General features: G+C 34.3%; 1 protein-coding gene across 1 annotated transcript in view; it reads left to right on the top strand.

Annotated features, from left to right (window-relative positions):
• The window catches only part of Moxd1 (monooxygenase DBH like 1), an 80700-nt gene extending 58872 nt beyond the window's left edge, over window positions 1-21828 (top strand). The window contains exons 7-12 of the mRNA XM_005329761.5: window positions 1366-1532; window positions 2599-2790; window positions 4280-4339; window positions 6823-6965; window positions 18960-19128; window positions 19586-21828. Of these exons, the coding sequence (XP_005329818.1) occupies window positions 1366-1532; window positions 2599-2790; window positions 4280-4339; window positions 6823-6965; window positions 18960-19128; window positions 19586-19750 (896 nt within the window). The 3' untranslated portion in view covers window positions 19751-21828. The remainder of the gene's footprint in view (window positions 1-1365; window positions 1533-2598; window positions 2791-4279; window positions 4340-6822; window positions 6966-18959; window positions 19129-19585) is intronic.
• Window positions 21829-22091: the final 263 nt, after the last annotated feature.

The raw sequence follows: 22091 nt of genomic DNA on the forward strand, positions 1-22091 counted from the left end.
TGGAGTGAAAGAGGGTACTATCCATAATTACCCTGGGACAATAGTCATTAACCAGCACAAACCAGGCAAATGGGTATGTGTGGTCATTCCAATAGGTTTCCGATACCTATTAGGAAGTTCAGTAATAGCCTTTTTTTTCCCTCTGTGATAAATTAGTTCCAAATATATGAGGCTCATAAAACATTTTCTGTTTAACTATCCATATGGAAAAGCTACCATCCATCACATTAAAAATATTAAGCATTTTGTTATGTGGCAAGCAAGTCAAATATATTCAAGAACTACGTAATGCAACTGTGTCATGTGATAGAGAGATAAGTGTAAAGACATGCATTTGATTTCTGATTTACTTATGTCATATTCCAAAACTAAAAAAATGATAAGTTCAATGTGAAATTTGTCAACAGAAACAACCTCTAGTAATTATTTTACTTTGATTTATGCCATTATTCCAAATACTGAGTACCAATATGCTATGAATTTGAGTTGAAGGATATCATATGAGTGAAAAACTCAGTGTCCCCACCCACATAGAAATTAGAGTTCAGTTGGAAAGAGCAATAATCAGAAACTCATAGAAATTAATGTAAAATTAAACATATGTCATTTGATCCAAAAGGGTGGTGGTACCTGGCACTCCGAGAGATTTAACTTGATGGCCTGATCTAGCCAGGAGTATGTGGTGGGTGGTCTACAAAGTCTTCCTGGAATAAGAAACTTCTTAAGGCTGTAGGTACAAACTCAGTATTGTGAAGGAAGTCAATTAATTTCAAAGTTAGTGGAACAGATTTATACATTCTCCCTACTCATAATAACCAAGGAGTGTGCCTTATTTATTTTTTAATCTTCACACTGCCTAATGAGTAAATGTAATAGATGTAATACCAGTGTGTTGATTGAATGACTTAAAAACATAAGAGAATGGGGGCAAACTATAAAGAAAGTTAATCTTTAGTAGTTTATTAGCAGATGGATTCTAGCCTGAGGGATTTGCACCCCTAAGTAAATGATATTGGACTTTATCTCTAAATAATATGAAATAAAACTTTTGGAGGGTTATTCTATGTTCTAATGAATGGCTGTAGAGTTTCTACTCTCTACATTAGATAACAGTGAAATAAATCAGCTCAGTAACTCAAACATCTCTCCCTAGTTTGCCTGTGAGTTTATCAAGGTTGCAAACAATATGGCTACCCATGCTTTAATTTCTGTTGATGAAGCTGATTGCTGGGGTCCATTAATCTCTTCTTGTATTCCTTAACCTTGTGAGATTTTACAGAAAACGAGTGAATCCATTTCAACTGAATATAGAAACTTTCTTTTTAAGAATCCCAACTCACTTTTAATTATGTGCTTTTGTTCCAGGCTTAATAGATAGTTCTGGGCTAAGGTTATTTCATACGATGGATATAAGGAAATATGATGCTGGGGTGATCGAAGCTGGCCTCTGGGTGAGCCTTTTCCATACCATCCCTCCAGGGATGCCTGAGTTCCGGTCCGAGGGTCACTGTACTCTGGAATGCCTACAGGAGGTACGAAGTGTCCATGTCTGTGAGCTACTGTCTACATATTAAACAATGCTCTTAGCAACTATGGTGTGAAGAATTCCTTGCTTGTTTATTATGGATCCTTTTCTTGTTTGCACCTTGTAAAGCCATGATTGTCATTTCAGCATGACTTTCAACTGCCTTTTTAAATCTTGAAGGCTACAGGAGGAGAATTCAGGAGCAATAATAACTGCATGGTGCTTTCCTTCCTACTCTGACCTCTTTGTTTCATGTCAGACACTATGTCATTGTCACAATTTCTACCTTTGTTTTCAAAGTCTCTTTTTCCTTTCTCTGCCTTTTGTTCACACTTAATTTTCCATAATTCATTTTCATTTTTTCTGCTTTCCAGTTTCCTTCCCTCTTTCACCAAAGAGCAAGAATAACTATTATAGAAATACATATTGTATAAGAAAAAAAACGTGAATATAATAATGACTATTTTTACTTATAATTCTTTTTCTTGAAGTGTTTGAATATGGATCATAGTCATTGTGAACTCTAAGATACTGCAGTTGTGGGTAGTATGGGAAATTGGTGAAGTGAAGAAATTATGCTCTTCTGAGCTATCTAGACCAAGATATCTAGATATGTAGATATCTTGATATCTTGATCAAAAGACTTGAACTGCCATGGCAACATTTACTAGCTGTAGAACCAAGGAAATATCATTCATTGCACTGACCATGCTGGTCTTATCTGGTAAAGTCAGCGGGCATAGAATCCTCTTTTCTAGAGTTCCCATTTTCAGGTTACTGACTTGCTGGAATCTTTTTGCCAGGAGTGTTGACTGCCTCTTTGCTTCCTAAAAGTAGGTAAAGGAAGGATACTTTTAGGTGTGGTATGGTAGGTTCCCTTTCTTGTCTCCTGGCAAATTTGCTTTACAAAGAGAACATTGAACAATCCAGATTCACAATGCTTGGCAGCTCAACCATTCATTTGAATTGCCTTAGCTTTTCTTCTCAGTTGTAACCTCCAACTATGTTTCAGGTGTACTGTCTGAACATGCACTTGTTTGGGCTCATCAGTTCTTCCTCGCTGTCCCCTGCAGGCTCTGGAAGCTGAAAAGCCAAGTGGAATCCACGTGTTTGCTGTTCTTCTCCATGCTCACCTGGCTGGCAGAGGCATCAGGCTGCGTCATTTTCGCAAAGGGAAGGAAATGAAATTACTCGCTTATGATGATGACTTTGACTTCAATTTCCAGGAGTTTCAGTATCTAAAGGAAGAACAAACAATCTTACCAGTATGCATGTTTTTGTTCTTTTTCACTGACTCTTTAAAAGTCATGAGAACATTTATCAGCTGAGATATAGCAAAGTTTCTACCAGTGAAATGAATTGCTCACCATACCCATAGCCTGAAAGCCACCCACTGTGGATATTGCATAACTCAAAGGGAATGTGTTTGATCTGCTTTCCAAAATCGCAACTCATTTTTATTACTATTCTCATGGGAAATTCAAGTTCTTGATTTAAAAATAAAGAAAAACAGAAAATAACAATCAAATAATAATAACAACAACAACAGACCCTCAACAATCAGCAAAATCTGATTACTAAGCATGAATCCTTTTTTTCTTGATTCCCTAGTTAGTGATTCTTTGGGTTGCAATTCTCATAATGATGAAATTGGATGTTTCTTTATACTACCTTGAAGAATAGGATTTTTTTTTGAAGTTTCATTTCAGTAAAAAAAATTAAAAATATAAGGTATTTCTTTCCTTTTACAAAGGTATTCAGATGGTTAATTACACTCTGCTGTGCACCCCTGCTTGCAACAACAAATGAGGTTATGGTAGAAGGATAGAAGAAAATCTCACATCTTACAACCGTGACACCTTTTTATTCCTTTAATTTTATGATGCTTCATTTTCTCAAATGTATTATTCCATGGCCCTCAAGCTCAGTAGCTGCACAATTTTCTACCCTTGATGCATTCTTAAAAGTCAGATTCTTATACAATTTTTATTAAGTGATTGTAACATTAACATCTTCTCTACATAATGCTGGATACAGGGTTTTTAGATGGGGTGAACTGCCAGGGGAAGTCACAGCACAAGAGGTTGTGTAGGAAAAAAGGTGAAGAGCAGAAAAACTACGAAGAGGAAGAGGGACCTCACTATTTTATGGATTATTCCTTACATCCAATCAGTTTTATGGTGGTATCTCAGACCTTCCTTAATGGTTGCATGAATAGGATATTGACCTCTCAGTCCTCTGAGTAGCAGGGCAGGTAAAGCAAATCTAGGGGCCACTGCCCATAGATGGCAGCCTCTGCTTCAATGAATGGTTGTTCCTAGTTCTGTCCACTTTCCTGAATGAGGAGCCATAAATACATTCTGCATGGGTGTTGTAAGTTCAAGGTTGGAAATCATGAAAACAATAAATCATTACAAGTTCTGTTGTATGATAAAGACATGACTACATAAAATAATGTAAATGAATAAGTAATCACAATACTTAGGATCTATGACTAACATTTCATTAAATATTTAATCTCTACTAAGGACTAAACATGTATATATCACTTAATAGTTTCTCAGTAGCTGTGCAAAATAACTCTTCATTTGTCATATAAATTATCCAGCTAGAATACTGTGGATTCTGACCTGCCTGATCTTCTCTTGAATCAAACTTCTAGAAGCATCCATTCATACAGCATGTATTGATTGTTGGTCTACAAATGAAACAGCATAAAGCTTCAGCCTGAAAGCTTTTCCTTTTATGTTTTAGGGAGATAACCTAATTACTGAATGTCGATACAACACCAGGGATAGAGTCGGGATGACTTGGGTAAGAAGGTTTTTATGATAATTAAAGTTCACTTATGAAGCTGAAGAATAACCTTTGGTCTTTAAAGAACAAATTCAGAAACCATTTTTATTTGAAAAGAAAAGTCTGGAAAGTCTTGAGCATGAAACATCCTAAAGGTGAAATCAGAGGTGATTTAGTTACTAAATAATTACTGATATTATGGTAATAACTGCAGTATAATTTATGGACTCTCATGAAAAGCTGTCCTTAGTCTTTTAGCTTTTCCTCACCAAATATGATAAGACATGGGTCATTAACTGATGACTCCAGTTGGGCTTAGATAAATCTAGACTTCAAAGAGAAGAAGGAACCACATGATCCTAGAGCCTGACCCAAAGAGAGATCGAGTCCCAACGGAGTTAGTGAGTAGTTCTGCTAAGCCTTCAAAAAGAGATAATTCATGCCTTGCTCAGTCTCATCCACAAAACACAAAAAGACAGAATGCCTCCCACCAGCTCATTTTATGAAATTAGATTTGATATAATTCCAGTAAAAAAATAATTTAGAATGTTTTCATGGTTTACAGCTTTTGGTATCCTAATTAAAAAATCTTCACCTAGCCACCTTCTTCTTCATCTTTTCCTATTTTTTTTTTAATTTTTAAAAACTGTTTTCATTTTTAGCTTGTATATGGAAATAGTTGATTCTAAAATCTACTTAAAAGAGCAAAGGATTTGCAATAAGCAAGACCGATAAAAAGAACAAGATGAGAAATAAACTAACTAGTTATGAAGGTTATTTTAAAGCTGTAGTAATTAGTACAATGTGGTTTAGATTCAGAGTTAACAGTGGAAAATAATTGGGTTTCCCAAAATAGACCCACAGACAGAGCATTCAGATCAATGGGAAAGGGTGGAATTTTCATTAAAGGATGCTGGCACTATTGAGTATCCATATGACGAAAATAAAATTGAGTCTTCATTTCAAAAAATAAAAAAATCAATTCCAGATAGATTAAATATTTAAATGCAGAGAGCAAAATTTTAAACCATTGGAAGGCTGAACACAGTGGTGCATGCCTGTAATCTCAGCAACCCAGGAGGCTGAGGTAGGAGGATCACAAGTTCAAGGGCAGCTTCAGCAACTTAGCAAGGCCTCAAGAAACTTGGCAAGGGCTGGGGATGTGGCTCAGGCGATAGCGCGCTCGCCTGGCATGTGTGCAGCCCGGGTTCGATCATCAGCACCACATAAAACAAAGATGTTGTGTCTGCCGAAAACTAAAAAAAAATAAATAAATATTTAAAAAATTCTCTCTCTCTCTTAAAAATAAAAAAGAAGAAACTTGGCAAGACCCTGTCTCAACATAAAAATGTAAAAAGACTGGTGATAGCTCAGCAGTAAAGTGCTCCTGAGTACAATTGCCAGTAGCAACCAACAAACCAACCAACAAAAATTGAAAGAAACATGTTTGAATATATCTAAATTACCTTTGAGTAGTAAAGAATTTCTTAAACAATGAAACTAAAAACATAAACCATAAATAAAAAACTGATGAATTTAGCTGCCTTGAAGCATTTTGTTACCAAAAGATACTCTTAGGAAAATGAAAAGACAATTTTTATTTTGAAAATAAATATTTTAATACATAGATTTAACAAAGTATTAATATATAGCATATAAAAGAAATTCCATAAATCACTAACAGAAGACAAGCATATAATAGAACAGAGAGAAAGACAAAAAATTCACAGAAATTAAAACATGAGTAAATAATTCACATAGGAAAATATGTTAAATTTTCTTTGAACATAGGGTTATGCCTATGTAAACAGGAATGGGGTATTTTAAACCCACCATATTGGCAACATTTTAAGTTGTATTTCTAGTGTGTCAAAACTGCAATACTCATTCACAGTTAATGGGAGTGTAAGTTTGTAAAATAACTGAAGAGAAACATAACATAAAAAAATATATAACCTAGTAAAGTTGGAGTTTTACATATGCTCTGCCTAGTTCTGTTTCTATGCAGATTTACCCTTGGGGTAACATTGGCAGAATGTATTCCAAGAAAGAAATATGTACAATATTCATAGTAACATTTAATAACACAGGTACAAAAAAAGAGGAACATCTCAAATACCCATCAAAAGCAGAATAAATAAATACATTATTACATATTCCATATAACAAAATAGCATATTGTTATGAAAATCAATTAAATAAAACTACACATGTTAACATGAATCTATCTGAAGAACACAGTATTGATTGAAAGAGCAGGTTTGCACAGGATACATGTAATGTGAAATGTATGTAAAGTTCAAGAACATACAACATTGAACCATAGATTGTGTGGGGATACACACTTTAATAAATTGAATATTATGTGTAATGAAAAGATGTAGAAACATAATATGTTTTGGAATTGGAAGATACTTTTGCATGATATTGGAGTCTTTTGTGTTATGTGTCTCAAACTTGGTGGAATGTATATTTTGCTAATTAAAATATCTCCATTTCAGGGAGGTCTGAGCACTAGGAGTGAAATGTGTCTCTCATACCTTCTTTATTACCCAAGAATTAATCTTACCCGATGTGCAAGTATTCCAGACATCATGGAACAACTTCAGTTCATCGGTGTTAAGGAGATCTACAGACCAGTCACGTAAGTGGTAGATGGATGTCATGTGGGTCATGTACTTCAGAGAAGGGTGGTCTTTATTCTTACATTGCAATCATTACCTATTATGGAAATGAATTATTTCATGTACTGTTCTATTTGATTTCTTGTAAGTGGGGAGATCATATCAACTTCTTGATTGCTGCATCAAGGATTCCCTGAACCATCCTCAGGTTCAGTGACTTTCTAGGAGGACCTAAAGGACTCAGCATATAGTTGTACTCATGGACAGTGTTCATTACAGTGGAAGGATACAAAGAAAAATGAACAAAATGGTGGGTACATGGGGCAGAGTTCAGAGCAAACCAGATGGAAACTTCCAAGAGGATTCTCCAGTAGAATTGCAAAAATGTAGAGAAATAGTGAAAGGAAGAAAGGAGAGAAGCTCAATGAATGTTTTTAGGGGAGGCAGATATGGAGAATGCTGCTTAGGATATACTAAAAAAGCATTCTGTCTGTTCTTGGAATATCAGTAAGAAGAATTGTAATAGTAGTGGAAATTTTGGCATGTTATGTTTTTATATAAGAAAGAATTTTCTAATAATTAGGACTTTTCAAAATAAAAGGAACTGATCTAATTAGACAAAAGTATATACAAAGATTTTCAGAGAGTGTATTTAAGATCAATAAAAAACATGTAAAATGAGGATATGGTAAAATGCAGATGGTTAAGGGAAATATAAATTTGGTATCATTTTCCCCAAAGTGTTACAGGGATATAAATTATCAATTGAAGGCATTCTTTTTTTAAAATTAATCATTCATATACATGTTTTACTGTTTCTATCCAAACAACCCCATGACCACCAGAACAGAAGAGTTTGTCTACATTATAAGTACATACTTAAGTAAATTGCTTTGTATTTTTCTAAGTGTTTTCACATGCATTGTTTCATTTAATTTATTTTTACACAATTCTAGTAGGTAGAAAGGGCATGCAATCTGAGTTTTATAGAGGAAGAAATAAAAACTAACAGAGTGTGGAACTGTTCAACATCATGTAATACTGTAAGAAATGGGAAAGTTAAAGTTCATACTCTGGTCACTTCTTCATATCTATATCCATATATATGATAATTTTTGTAATCAGGACATTTCAAAATGAGAATAATGTATTTAGTCAAAATCATACACATAATAACTTAAATATTAATACAGATCTAAGTAGCACATGGAGTGCAATTCTAAAAATAATAGGTTATAATCTTGTTTTTAAAATATTTGGGTTTTTGTTTGTTTTATGGTGCCAGGGATCAAATCCAGGGCTAGAGTATGGTAGGAAAATGATTTATCCAGTGGTAAATCACAACCTCAGGCCCCAAATGTTGATATCATATTGTCCTTTACTTAAAGGATTTTCATTCTTTTTTAAATTTTTTTTAATTGTCAATGGACCTTTATTTTCTTTATTTATATGCAGTGCTGAGAATCGAACCCAGGGCCTCACACATGCTAGGCAAGCACTCTATACCATTAAGCCACAATCCCAGCCCCAAGAATTTTCTTTGTTCAGAATGCTTTTTTTTGCATATTAAATAGGAGCTTTTCCTAATCATGGGTTTATTGGAGAGAAAGTTGAAAAGGATTGGATCTGCAAAGCTATGTGTTTACAAGATGAATGAAATGCACTCTGTGGCCCATTTTTTATGTTGGACTTGTGTGAAGCCTCTAAAAATACTTGGCTCCCATTTCCTGAAGAGCATTGCCAGTGTCCATGACTTTGATCATCTCCAGGAAAGGCTGAAGTTGGGTTTCCATCAATTGGAAAGACAGGGAGGATTGTACCACAAAACACGGCCAGTTTTGAAACTGTCATTGCCGAGAAAAAACATTTAACTTTGTGGTTAAATTTATTCTTTGAAAATATGAATCAAAAAAGAACCTCTATTTTAAATAGCATGTTTAGATTTTTAAGTAATGAATTTTATTTTATGGAGCAATTTTAGGTTGACAGCAGAATTCATAAATCATGGAGTTCCAATAAACCCCAACCCTGACACTCATAATTGCATCAACTATCAACATCACCAATGTGTTTGAATGAGACTTTCAAATATAGTTCATCATCATAGTGACATAAATGATCATGAAGGCCAAGCCAACCTGGTACTGGCTAAATGACCAAAAGAGAGAAATAAGTTAGGTGTTTTTTTTCTATTTTGCTGAGAGTAATATTACTGAAAATTAATATTACTGGGCCTTCAGGATACAGTGTTAAAAAGGAATGTCATGTAACACAAGACTCTAAATCTACTGTTAGTGCTTTAAATATCACAACTAATTAATTGCTTTCATTATCACAACTAACTAATTAGGTACTGCATTTTCTTTTCAACACTTTATAGCAATCTTAGAATTTAGAGGGCGGATTGATAAAAACTAAAGAATAACATCTTGTCTTATTTTTATTGTCTATTCTGGGAATCCAATTTTTCTCTGTCTCCTAACAGACCTGGCAAGGCATAAGGAAAAAAAAATCACAGATCAAATAAAAGAACAAGTAATGAATTCAAGTAAATTTGTGTTCTCTGTTATACCAAATATTAACAGAGTATGAAGCTCCAGTGAGGTTTATGTGATGGAAAGTGTTATTGGTTCTAGTTCTAAAAGATAATTGAAAGACCTTTTTCTTTGTATTTGCAGGAGAATTACTTTGCATTTTTACAGTTTAAAAATCACACTGGCTTATTATAAAGAGCTCAAGTAATACAGAGGAAGTCTTTTAAAAGAAGGCAAAGGCCATCGCCTCAAATTCCATTAGAAATAAACATTGCTAACATTAAATTGAATGTTATTGCAGAAACTTTATATTGATATAACAATGTATAAATTAAATATTACCAAGGTTATGTTTGTGCATTGTTATAAACGAAATATTGAATTTTTAATTTTGTCTTATGTACCCTCAGAAAGAGAAACTAAAGTAAAACTGAACATTTGTTGAATTTGAAATAAAAGTTGTTGCTCTTATTGTTTTAAGCATAAGAGATAATGTTTTATAATGGTGGTCTCAGATATTGAGGAAATAGATCATAAGAGACATTAAGAGATATTGGACTTCCCGTTTTTGAAATACAAGTTTCAGTTTTAGGTCATGAAAGTTGAGGACATTAATACCTTCACATTTTCTCCCACCTCTCTGTTTATACCACCAAATACTTATTATTTATAAATTTTATATTTTCAAGATTTTTAGTTTTTACATTTAATTCTGAGGCAATAATTCCTACAATATTTAATTTAATATGTAAATATTTAGACAGAGTCCATGAGAACCCCTGAACTCTGTATTATTTCTATGTTCTGAGTTCTTTGAGTCCTCAAGCTTTAATCTTCTGGTTCTGTAATCGGAAAGAGTTTTGGATGCTTTGAAACCCAAGTCTTTTCATGTTTGAGAATTTCTGCACTTTTATGTGAACATCATTTTGTCTGGATATAGTATTTGGAGGACATATTTTGTATCTCTGGGGAAATCACCCTGATGAAGGGGAGAATTCTTCTTTTACCGCTAGGACTCATAAGTTAATTTGAATAAGCTTAAGTGCTACGCATCTGAATCAGATTTTCCTGAGACACAAAGTGCTCTTGCACTAGTGTATATTCACTTGTTTTTTCATTTCAGAGAATTTGCCTTGTATTATATCTACATATATTTTTTCTAGCCTATTTGAGATTTTTCTCAAGCATTTTCTTTTTTAAAATTCCAGAATCCTCTTCTGCTTCTTATTTTTTCTAATTTATCTGATGTAAAATTTATTTTGTCTTAAATTTATTTCATTTGCTTTGCAGTCTTTCTTTTGATTTCACTGTTATTTTGTCATCTTGTATTTGAGCTTTTAATTTAATGTATTAATTTTATGAGATAAATTTAAATCATGAAATACTTGTCATAGTTCTCTCTAGTAAAATTCAGTGGAATAAAATTTGTATTTTATTCTAGACTAACTTTCTTTATATTTTCTTTTTGTTCTTTTTTCCCCCATGGTTGTCTCTTTTTTAAATTGTGCTGAGGCACTTCTGTCCAAAACTACTTCTAAAAATATCTGCTTAGTTATCTTGCTTTCCATACCATAGTTTGAGGTTCGGGTGATTTATTTATGTACACATATTTTTATATTTTGAGAATAAAGGTTGTGTGTATGGGTGGGACTCCATATTAGAATGTATGAGTTGTCTCTCTCAGATTTTATTAAAAATATATTTAAAGAAGCTTGTAATCTGGTTGGCACTGAACCACCTTCCATTGGGGAATGGTTGTCAAGTCGGCTGCAGCCCTCAGCTCAGCCCTTCCCTCTCCTAGGAAGACTCATTGCTCTGTTTGTCCAACAGTCATCTATACAGAGGGTGTGAGGAGGATTGGGAATTGCACCTTGTTGAGTCAGATCTCCCTGTTCCCTTCTTTACCAGAGATTGTAAAGTTCATGCATTGTATTGTGTCTCCTCCTCCTCCTCCTTCTTGTCTGCTTACTGATGATATGTTTTTATCTGTTTTGTATTTATCTTTCATAGCCATATTGCATGAGGTATAACTTACATACAATGAAGTCTACCTATTTTAAATAAACTGTTAGAAAGTTTTTTTGTCATATGTGGAACAACTGTATGACCACATCACAAGTAAGACAGCATTTTCAGTACTGTCAAAGGACTCTCATTCCCATGTAGAGACAATCCCACCTTCTACACGAAGCTCCAGGAAGCTGCAAATCTGTTTTATTTTTTAAAATATTTATTTTTTGTAGTTGTACACAATAACTTTTATTTATTTATTTATTTATTTATTTATTTATTTATATGTGGTGCTGAGGCTCGAACCCAGGGCCTTGCACATGCGAGGCAAGCACTCTACAGCTGAGCCATAATCCCAGCTCCTGCAAATCTGTTTTATGTCACTATATATTAATTTGTTCTTTTATAAATTTTATATAAATAGGATTTTATCATATGCATTCTTTTGTGTCTGGCTCTTTTTACTCAGAATGTTTATGAGATTTATGTATGTTTGTACCGTATATTAACAATCCATTATTTTTTATTTCTGGGTAATATTTCCTTGTGTGGATATACCACAATTAATTTATTGATTCTCCAGTTGAAAGACATTTGGATTGTTTCTAGTTTCTGGATATAATGAAGAAAGCTGCTATGAACATTATTATTTTAGTCTTTGGACACATGTTTTCAGTTTGATGTTACTATTTAGCATGGACTTATCAGATTGTGTAGTAAGATTATGTTTACATCATAAGACTCTCAAAAGTGTCCTCCAAAATTTTTGTAACTTTTTAAATTCAGAATTACTATTTTTGTTGATATATTAGTTTCTTTTTTAATTTAAGTTCCAATTCTATGGGGTTTTATTGCTTTTTTTATTTGTTCCTTTTAGTTACACATGACAGTAGAGCATACTTTGATATATTTATACAAACATGGTGTACATCTTTTTTTTTTTAAATAGCTTTGCTTTATTTATTTATTTATTTATTTATTTATTTATTTATATGTGGTGCTGAGAATTGAACCCACATGCTAGGCAGGTGCTCTACCACTGAGCCACAACCCCAGACCCTGGTGTACATCTTATTCTACTTAGGATCCCAGTCTTGTGGTTGTACATGATGTGAGATTCACTGTGGTGTATTTATATATGTACATAGGAAAGTCAAGTCAAATTCAGTCTTTTAAAGTTTACCCACTTTAAAGTGTTGTCACTGCATCTTATTATAGTTTTATTTTCATTTCCCTTATGACTAATGGTTTAGAGCTTCTTTATGCTTGCTTACCAGTTGTTATGAAGCAGGCTTACTGGGTACTAGTTATTAACTGTTAAGACACAACAAACTCATATACAACAAATTACATGAAACAAATTTTCTACAGATAAAGAGCAAGGTTAACAGAAGTCTAAAATTCATCACACACCAGAACTGAAAGCTGTTCTTGATGGATGCAGTGTGATTGTATATGCTTTACTCAAGCTGTGGTTGAGTCCCTGAAATGCAGCCAATCCTGGGTTTTATACCCAGGGATGTTGTGATTTGCTGAGCTAAAGCATTGAAGGAAATCCCATTACTAAGAGAGCATATATGTCCCTCTACAATACTACAACAAATTATCTTAGTTTGAGTAATTTGTGAACAAATTTATTATCATAGTGGAGGTTGGAAAGTTCAAAATCAAGGTGCCAGCAGATTTAGTCTTTGAGGAGGGCTTGTTTTCTATTTTCAAGATGGCACCCTCTTGCTATGTTTTCCTCTTTTGAAAGGGATGCAAGTTTGCCTCATGCATCTTTTATAAAGGAACTAATCCCATTTATGAGGGTGGAGCCCTCATGACCTGAGCAGCTTCTAAAGGCCCCACCTATTAATACCACCACAGTGGGGATTAGATTGCAGCATGAATTTTAGAGAGGCATAAACTTTCAGACCATAGCAGAAGGTTACTTGGACAAAGCTTATACTTTTTCAGCTAGTCTCTTCCTATTTCAGGATATAGCATCCCCATCATATTCTACAGTTATTCTTTAAAACTACAGCAAGAAAGAGGGGAGACCTCAGTTGACTCAAGACTACCTGGAGAATTTTTCTGCAGATATATAGATGTATTTGTGTGTCCTTTTACTTTTTAATTCAATTTTTCTATATTATTTAATTGGATTATTTGTTTTCTTATTGTTGAATTGAAATAATTCTTTGTAAAGAGTTCTCTATATTTTGGTTATTACCCTTTTGTCAGACATATGTTTATAAATAGTTATAAGTCTGTAACTTGATTTTCATTTTTAAATTATATTTTAAAGTTCATTTTATCATTTTTTGTTTGTTTTGTGATTTTGACATCCTTTCTAAGAAATATTTGCTTATCCAAGGTTTTCTTCTGTTCTACCCCCAGCTTTTACATTTATGTTGATGATTCATTTTGAATAAATTTTTATGTACTGTGTTTTTCTGAGCTAAAGCATTGAAAGACATCCTGTTACTAAGAGAACATCTAAGTCCTTCTGCAATGCTACAACAAATTAACTTAGTTTGTGTAATTTATGAACAAATTTATTACCATAGTGGAGGTTGGGAAATTCAAAATTGAGATGCCAACAGATTTAGTCTCTGAGTAGGGCTTGTTTTCTATTTTCAAGATGGGGGTTTTTTGTTGTATGTATATGAAGTTGTTCAAGAGCCATTTAATATACTTTTTTAACTATTGTATTGCTTTGGAATACTTGTTGAAAAAGCATTTGATCAAATGTTGATTCTTCTCTTTTTTTGACATCAGCAGTGCTTAATCATTGAGCAACCTCCCCCATCCCTTTTTATTTTGTATTTTGAGACAGGGACTCAATAGGTTGTTTAGGGCCTCACCAAGTTGCTGAGGCTGACTTTGAACTTGTGATCCTGCTGTATCAGCTTCCTAACTGCTGTGGCCTGACCCATTCTCAGGTCTCTCCTGAATGCCAGTGTAGTCAGAAAAGATACTCTTTTCTGGAGCTTGATTGTCTTCCAGCTCCCTGTGAACTCTGGGAAATGTTTGACTTATGATCTCTTGGTTTTTCTTTCTCAGCCTTGTGAAATTTTATCCTAAATATAGTTGGCTCATTATTCAGTCACATATATTTAGGGGATCCTTGCACAGATTTTTTAGAGACTTATCTAAGGAGATTTTTTCCTCTGTAGTACTTTACTTTGGATATTCAAGTGATTCAGACTCTCTGGACTCTGATTTTTATCTCCTTATTGAAATTGTCTTTTTCTTTCCCCTTTGAAAATGCCCCATTCTGCATCTTGGCTCAGAAAGTGCTTTTAGGAAGAAAGCTGGGATGAACATAATGTTTAATCCTTTCATTTTTTTTCCCTTTCTTTTTGGGAACCATAGTTTTCTGCTGTTTGTTTTCCAGTGTCTAAAGTCATCTATTTCATGTAGTTTTTCCAGTTTTGAGGGGGGTTTTGTTATTGGTGGTGGCGGTGGTGGTGGTTTTTTTTGTTTGTTTGTTTTTTTTTTAATGGTAAATTGGTACCGTTTACTGCAGCATGGCCAGAAGTGAAAGTCTGTTAATGAATTTTTGTTTGTTTACTAGTTTTTTAATCATATGTTACTTGCTTGATGAAGGGAGAGTCTGGGATGTTATTCATTCAGCTGTATATACCTGGGCATTGCTCCTTGGTAGGATCTTCCATCCACATTTCTCTTCCCCCATCATTCTTGAGAAAAACGACAGCAGTAACACTTTTAAAACAAGGGTGGGATTTCCAGGGAGCCTCAGATATGAAATGTAGCTACAAAATAACCTTTCCCTCTCTGCTTTCCAATTTATACAGAATAGGAGGCCAAGTATAAAAATCATTAAACTTTAAATTTTTCATTAATTGGTATAAATTTATGGATATAAATTGATTCTCTGCTGGAAAATGAAAAATACTTTGCACTATGATGTATTGCAGTAAATTTTTCTATGTTTTAAGAAAAACATCTCAGAATTTAGATCAGATATGAATATTAAGTTGCAATATTAACACAATTTGTTTCTATCAACTACAGTAAAATATAAATAGTATTCTTTTCTTTGCTTGTATATCTGAGTAGACACTTACACAATGCTCAGATGTGCAATAATGTAGCTATTTTCATTTCTGTAGTATTCTTAATATTTCTAGCTAGCCCTTAGTCCCAGTAATAGCAGTAATACTTGTTACTTTAAGGCTACCTCCTTTAGGTTTAAAGCTTAGTCTTTTTGAGAAAAATATTTAGGATATTTGTAGATTCCTCATTTTTCTGTCTTCACCTTCTCTAATTTCCAGATGTTGCTCTGGAAATGTGGTTTTAGAGCAGCTGGGTAGGTTAGAGAGGACAAAGAATTTATTGATACAATGTTATCATAGAATGGACTGCAATTGAGTTAGTAGGAATCAAAGATATAAAAATATGAGTAGCAGATATATCTCAGAGAGGTCAGTGGCCACATTCCAGGTCCTCCAGCCTAGGGCATTGTCTTCATATATGAGCCATTGAGTTTGCCCTGTCCCGTCTGTACTATAAGTTAACAAATGTGATTACATCTCTTCTGTCACTTTATGCTATGCAATATCAATAAATAATAGTTTAATGATTTATTACAGCAGCAGAGTTTTTAGATTTTATCTATACACAACGCTTACAGTGATTAGTCTAACCAGCAAGGCTGCAAAAAATTCAGATTTATTCCACCTAAGCAACCATAGTAAAAATTCAAGTACAAGTGCCCTCTTGTGGTGTTCTATGTGGTTGCAGACTGATAATTTCCCCCCTTCTCCTCCAGCATTTCTCTGGGTATAAAAGTTGCTTTTCTCTTCTCAAAATAAGCACCTTTTTAAAATTAATTTTCATTTCTTGGAAGTATGTGGTATTTTTCCCAGGGACACTCTACTATTGAAGTACTTCCCTAGGCTCCTTTAACAACTATTTTATTTTGAGACAGGGTCTCATTAAATTCCCTAGGCTGACCTCAAACTCACAATCCTCTTCCCTTAGCCTCCCAAGAAGCTGGGATTATAGGTGTGTTCCTCTGTGCCCAGTAACCTGTCTTTGTGAGAAGTAAATTTTATTCTAATATTTGATTTTAAACTGTTATATTTAATAAAACCTATCTGTAGCTTTTAGTGGATTTGAAGCAACAATGTCTGAAAGTTAACAAGTTTCTTTCAAGTTTTTGTTTTTATATTAACTTCAGATTATATGTCACCACAATTAGGAAATGCTCTAGATTGGGGTCACTGCTAGATGTTTCAGGTGGTGTGATTGCTTTTAATTTATGGTACTTAACTTTAAGATCTCCAGGTGAAATAATGCATTTAAAATTCAACAAACATGCTGACTCTTAATTAAAGTAAAAAGGAGATTAGGGACTGAAGAATATAAATATCTTTATATGTTACCATTTTTATGTCTCCATTTGTTAGAGAATAGGAGGAATAATTTTCAAATTTGACATTAAAATTTACCTTCATAATTTCAAGAAATTAATAAAGATTGTCTAATTTACTTAACAAGATAATTTTAGTGCACCTACTCAGCTATGCATGTAAGAGAAAGTGATGACAGAAATGAAGAGATTGAGACAATCAAATATTTAAAATGTGGCTTCCTCAGTGGATGGCTAATTATTTGGTAATTACTGGAAATCACTGGACCATCTTCTTGTGGTGTTATGTAGTCAAATACCTACTGGTCACCCATAATAATCTTCTGTAGTATCCATGGATTAATGTACATTTTTTTGATGTGCTAACAATTACACTTGTTCTCTCTCCAGAAATCAATAGCATAAAATATTTAATGAAAGATTGCACCTGAAAAGTATCATTTCTAGCTTTTTAGGTCATATTTCTGTGATGTCTTCTTTCTTTCTTGGACAGTTAGCATTTTTTTAAAGCAACAAGTGAAAGCCAAGTATATTGATTATTGAATATTCATTCTCAGTAAAATTTTAAAATGTTTTTATTGGTGCATTATAGTTGTACATAACAGTGGGGTTCATTTTGACATAACCTAACATGCGTAGACTATGATTTGCTCTATTTCAGTCCTCAGTATTTTCTCTTTCCCCCTCCTCCTCCCTCTCCTAGTTCCCCTTCTTCAACTAGTCTTCCTTCTATTTATTTATTGTTTTTCAATTAGTGCTTTCATAAATATATAAAGGTGGAATTCACTGAGGTATATTCATATACATACATAGGATAATTGGGTCAATTTCATTCTGCAGTCTCACTAATATTTTTAAACCACTGGTTAAAATTCAAATCTTAGGTTTTGCAGCATTTTGATTTTATGACATCCTTAGAAAGGCTCCAAGATTATAAAAATATTAATCCATTTTCTTCACTGTGTTAATGGCATAATTTTTTTAAAAAAAATGATCATAGCAGAATACATTTTAGGATAAATTGTGAGCTTATTTGCATCTAACAAAGTAAACTTTTATCCTCTTAGGCCTCTCTGATTCCTCTTTCTATTCTTCGCATCACTGGACAAAAATATAAGTACAGTTTCCTGGAAGCAATGTTTGCATGTCATATATCAGAAAAAGGCAAATGTCCCTAACATATGATATGCTTTTTAAAATTCAATATAAAAATCATGAATGCAAAACAAGCAAAGGATATGAATAGGCAATTTTTTAAAAATGATGTAAAAGACCAACCAACATATGGAAACACATTCAACCATGTTCATAACTGAATACACATTAAAATAATGTAGATAAAAAAAAATTTAAATCTTAGGTGAGCAGAAACAGGACACTCAGCAGGGGTCAGGCTTCTCCACTGTGTGGATTTGAATTTTACATCTGTAAACAGTATCTTTTGAGAGAATCTCCATGTTCCTTTGTTACATTATGAGTGTCATATTCTTCAGAAATGAATACTTATGGGTTATTTTGTTATGAAAAATTGTGAGACTCTGGGGAAGTTTTCTAAGGCCATATTATTTTGTCCAAAAGTAATACCTGCAGCATCGTGGCATATGCCTGTAATCCCAGTGGCTTGGGAGACTGAGGCAAGAGGATTGCTAGTTGAAAGCCAGGCTAAGAAACTTAGTGAGGCCCTTGTAAGATCTTTATTTTGAGGTCCTGTCTCAAAATAAAAAGGTCGGGGGACATGTTTCACCAATTAAGCACCTTGGGTTCAATCCCAAAGATAGATTAGATAGAGAGATAGGTGGATAGATAAATAGATAGATAGATAGATAGATAGATAGATAGATAGATAGATAGATAAATGCAATACCTATCTGCTACTCAAAGAAGAAATATAGTTCTTTAAAAAGACTTATCACTTGGTATATATTTCTTCTAATAACCACTAATGAGTTTATAAATATTTGACATTGAGATATCCATATGTGTAAAAATGAGCAAAAATGACATCTATGTTAGGATGTTGAAAAGTGAAAAGAAATATGCAGTGCTTTGGTTCTGAATGTAATTGTGGTTATTTGATGTAATTTCAGGACATGGCCTTTCATTATCAAAAGCCCCAAGCAGTATAAAAACCTTTCTTTCATGGATGCCATGAATAAGTTTAAATGGACTAAGAAGGAAGGCCTCTCCTTCAACAAGCTTGTCCTTGGGCTGCCAGTGAACGTGAGATGTTCTAAGACAGACAACGCCGAGTGGTCGGTGAGCCCAAACTCATCTAACTTGTGAGAGCCCAGGTGGCATGTTTTGCCTGGATCCACAACAGGAGAATCTCAGGATCAGATACCACATTTATAAATCCACTTGTCCTTTGAGGTGTCTGATAATATTTTTATTCTATGATTAGTTGGGTTGACTGAAAACGAAAGCTCCCCTTGAAGAGGGAAATTCATTCTAAAATTGAAGTTGTTTTAAAGTGGGAACAGGCTAGACGAGAGCTTCAGAAAGCATTGGAGCCTGCCCTGTAGTTCTTTCAGAGGAGCATCTGGCCCTCTGTTCAGTCTCCCTCCTAAGCTCTGGGTTTCTGACTCCCTGGTGTTTGGTTCTGCCACCATCACCTGCCCCTCATCCCCTGCAGAAATGTAGGTGGCCAGCCAGTGTGGCCCAGTCCTGCTCTTAAATCACATGTCTTCCGTGTTGTCTGCTCTTTGCTTTCCAGATTCAAGGAATGACCGCCTTACCTCCGGATATAGTCAGACCATACAAAGCAGAACCTCTGGTGTGTGAAAGGTCTTCCACCTCTTTTCTGCACAGAAATTTCTCTCTGAAGTTGCTCGTGTGTTTTACGTTACTCAGCAGCATGCTGGGCACCGAGTGCTTGTGATCATGGCGCCGATATACTTGATGACCCAGTGACCAGAAAATATTCTGTGATTTGAACCTGTCATTAAACATAAGGTTAAAGACTGTGTCCACTTACCTGGGCATGAAAACTATGGAGACTTTGGTTTCATATACGCCCTTCATTCCCTCCCATGTTCTTCCCAGTCTACCTGAAGATGTCAATGGAGGTCTCTGCTTTTCCTCAGAGGTGTTCTGTACAGATGGCCAATAAAATAAAACTGGCCTGACTGAGCATGACCATTTAAAAAGATTGGACAGTCAAATGGAAAGAAATGAAAAATTTTTAAATTCCTTCCACCTCCATTTTATTTAAATGTTCATTGTTTCACTTGACATTCATGTTTCTTTTCTTTTGTTTTTTTTTTTAATGCTTTCATCATAACAGTATGAAAAGAAGCTTTTTGATGATGCATGCTCTGGTCTCCCCACTTATCTGCTGGTACCTCCAAACCATCCCACACCATCTCAAAGTACTTTTACCTCTTCTCTGCTCAGAAGTGGCCAGTTAAGGGTGTCCTTAAGCTCTGTCACTTCTAAAGAAGGATGTTATAAGAACTATAAAAATGGTAGTAGGTGACTGAGGCAGAGAAATGGCTGCAATCCCCATGAGCCATGAGGGGTACTTCATGAAGTCCCACATCAAGGTAGAGCTCCACCAGGAGGTGGGAGGACTGCGTAGCTCCTCACCAGGCCCTGGGCACCTCACCCGTGCTGAACACTGGCTCCGTGTGAGTCATGGTTGCTCTTGCAGATTTATTTTTATTGCAGTTGATAAACTAACTTTTAGTTGCCACCAGTTGAAAATCTTGTCATTTTCTTGGTTCAGCCATATCTGATTTTATGTCCCATTCTTATTTCTTAAGCTAAATATGTTTGGGTCCTATTAATAATATAAAAGAAATTCAATTTTTGTATAGTACCTCATGCACTCCTAGAGAGAAGCAGGTGACTCCATCTGATGTTGTCGCTTAATTCAATGGAGAATCTTGCATTTTTCCACCCTACTCTTCATCCCTTTCTGACCCACATAAAATGTCAACATAAATGGTATTGTATTTTCAATAAATATGTTTTGGTGTGTTTTCTTCTTGATTCTTAAACTTTGTGCATTTGATGAAATGCTTGAAATATGTTTATGAGATATATTTTGTAGTTACCTTTACTTTTTTATTGTATAAAATTGTATCATTTGGGTTTTCCATTCAAATAGTTGTATGAGAAATATGACCATCCCAGATGCCCTGTACTTGAAATTTTATGTTTATTTCAGAATTTCTGAATTTCTGGTACCAAAGTCAAAGGATTTTCATTGGGAATTAAATAATATTGTGTTTGTTTTCATTGTTCTTGGTACAGAAGGTGAATATTCCAACAATAAAAGGGTAAAGAGCTTTGGAAGTTTGCATTTGTGGAGCAAAGTCTGTTTTCCACTGATGTAACTAAGAAGAAAGTTGGCTCTTTTTTTTTTTTCCTGGGGATACTCATGAATATCTATGGTTTTGAGCAACTGACTCATTATTTGAAATGAGGATAGGTCATTTGTTGGAATTCTGTGGAGCTTCCATTATATGCCTAGCTGTTGGCTCTTACACTGAGCAGACCTTCCTGACCATCTCAGGCTTCTTATAGAGACTTTGTGTTGCTGTCTTGGATTCAGTCAGATCACTTGCTTCCTAAGAGTATCCGTCAGGAGTGCCTGAATGGACTCTCCACGTATCCTGGTACCTGGTTTGATCCTGAGATGCAGGAAGGCAAGGGAGACATTTTTGAAGTCAGCATCCATCAAAGGTTGAGGATGCCTTGGGTGATCACTTTTATAAAGGCGATTGAAGCAATTTCAAAGGAATCCTAGCAGCTACAGGAGTGACTCAGTCAACAGAGGCAGACACGTTAAGAGCTTTGACATTTATCCTAATGAACATTTGAACGCAGTGTGTAATTTCACTGGACAATTTACTCAACCAAATTCTTATTGGACATGAAGACCTTTTACAATTTTTCAAAATGATAAGTATTGCTAACATTCTTATAATAAAAATGTTCTGGTATCTCCAAGTATTTCCTTGCAACTAAGTCACTATAATCGTAATTACAGAAATAATCATTCATATTTTCAAGAATTCGGATGTATATTGCTAGTTGTCCTCATTTTGCCCTCAAGTGGTTCAAGTAGGGGGAAAAAATCTATCATCCATTAATCTATATTTTATCTACACAGAGAATGATACTTTATTTAAATATAGTAAAATGATAATTGGGAATTTTGGAAGAAGACTATAGGAGTTCATTGTACCATTCTTGCAATTTTTTTTTAAATTTGA

Source organism: Ictidomys tridecemlineatus, chromosome 8, assembly GCF_052094955.1.
Source record: "Ictidomys tridecemlineatus isolate mIctTri1 chromosome 8, mIctTri1.hap1, whole genome shotgun sequence".
NCBI classification, from domain to species: Eukaryota; Metazoa; Chordata; class Mammalia; order Rodentia; family Sciuridae; genus Ictidomys; species Ictidomys tridecemlineatus.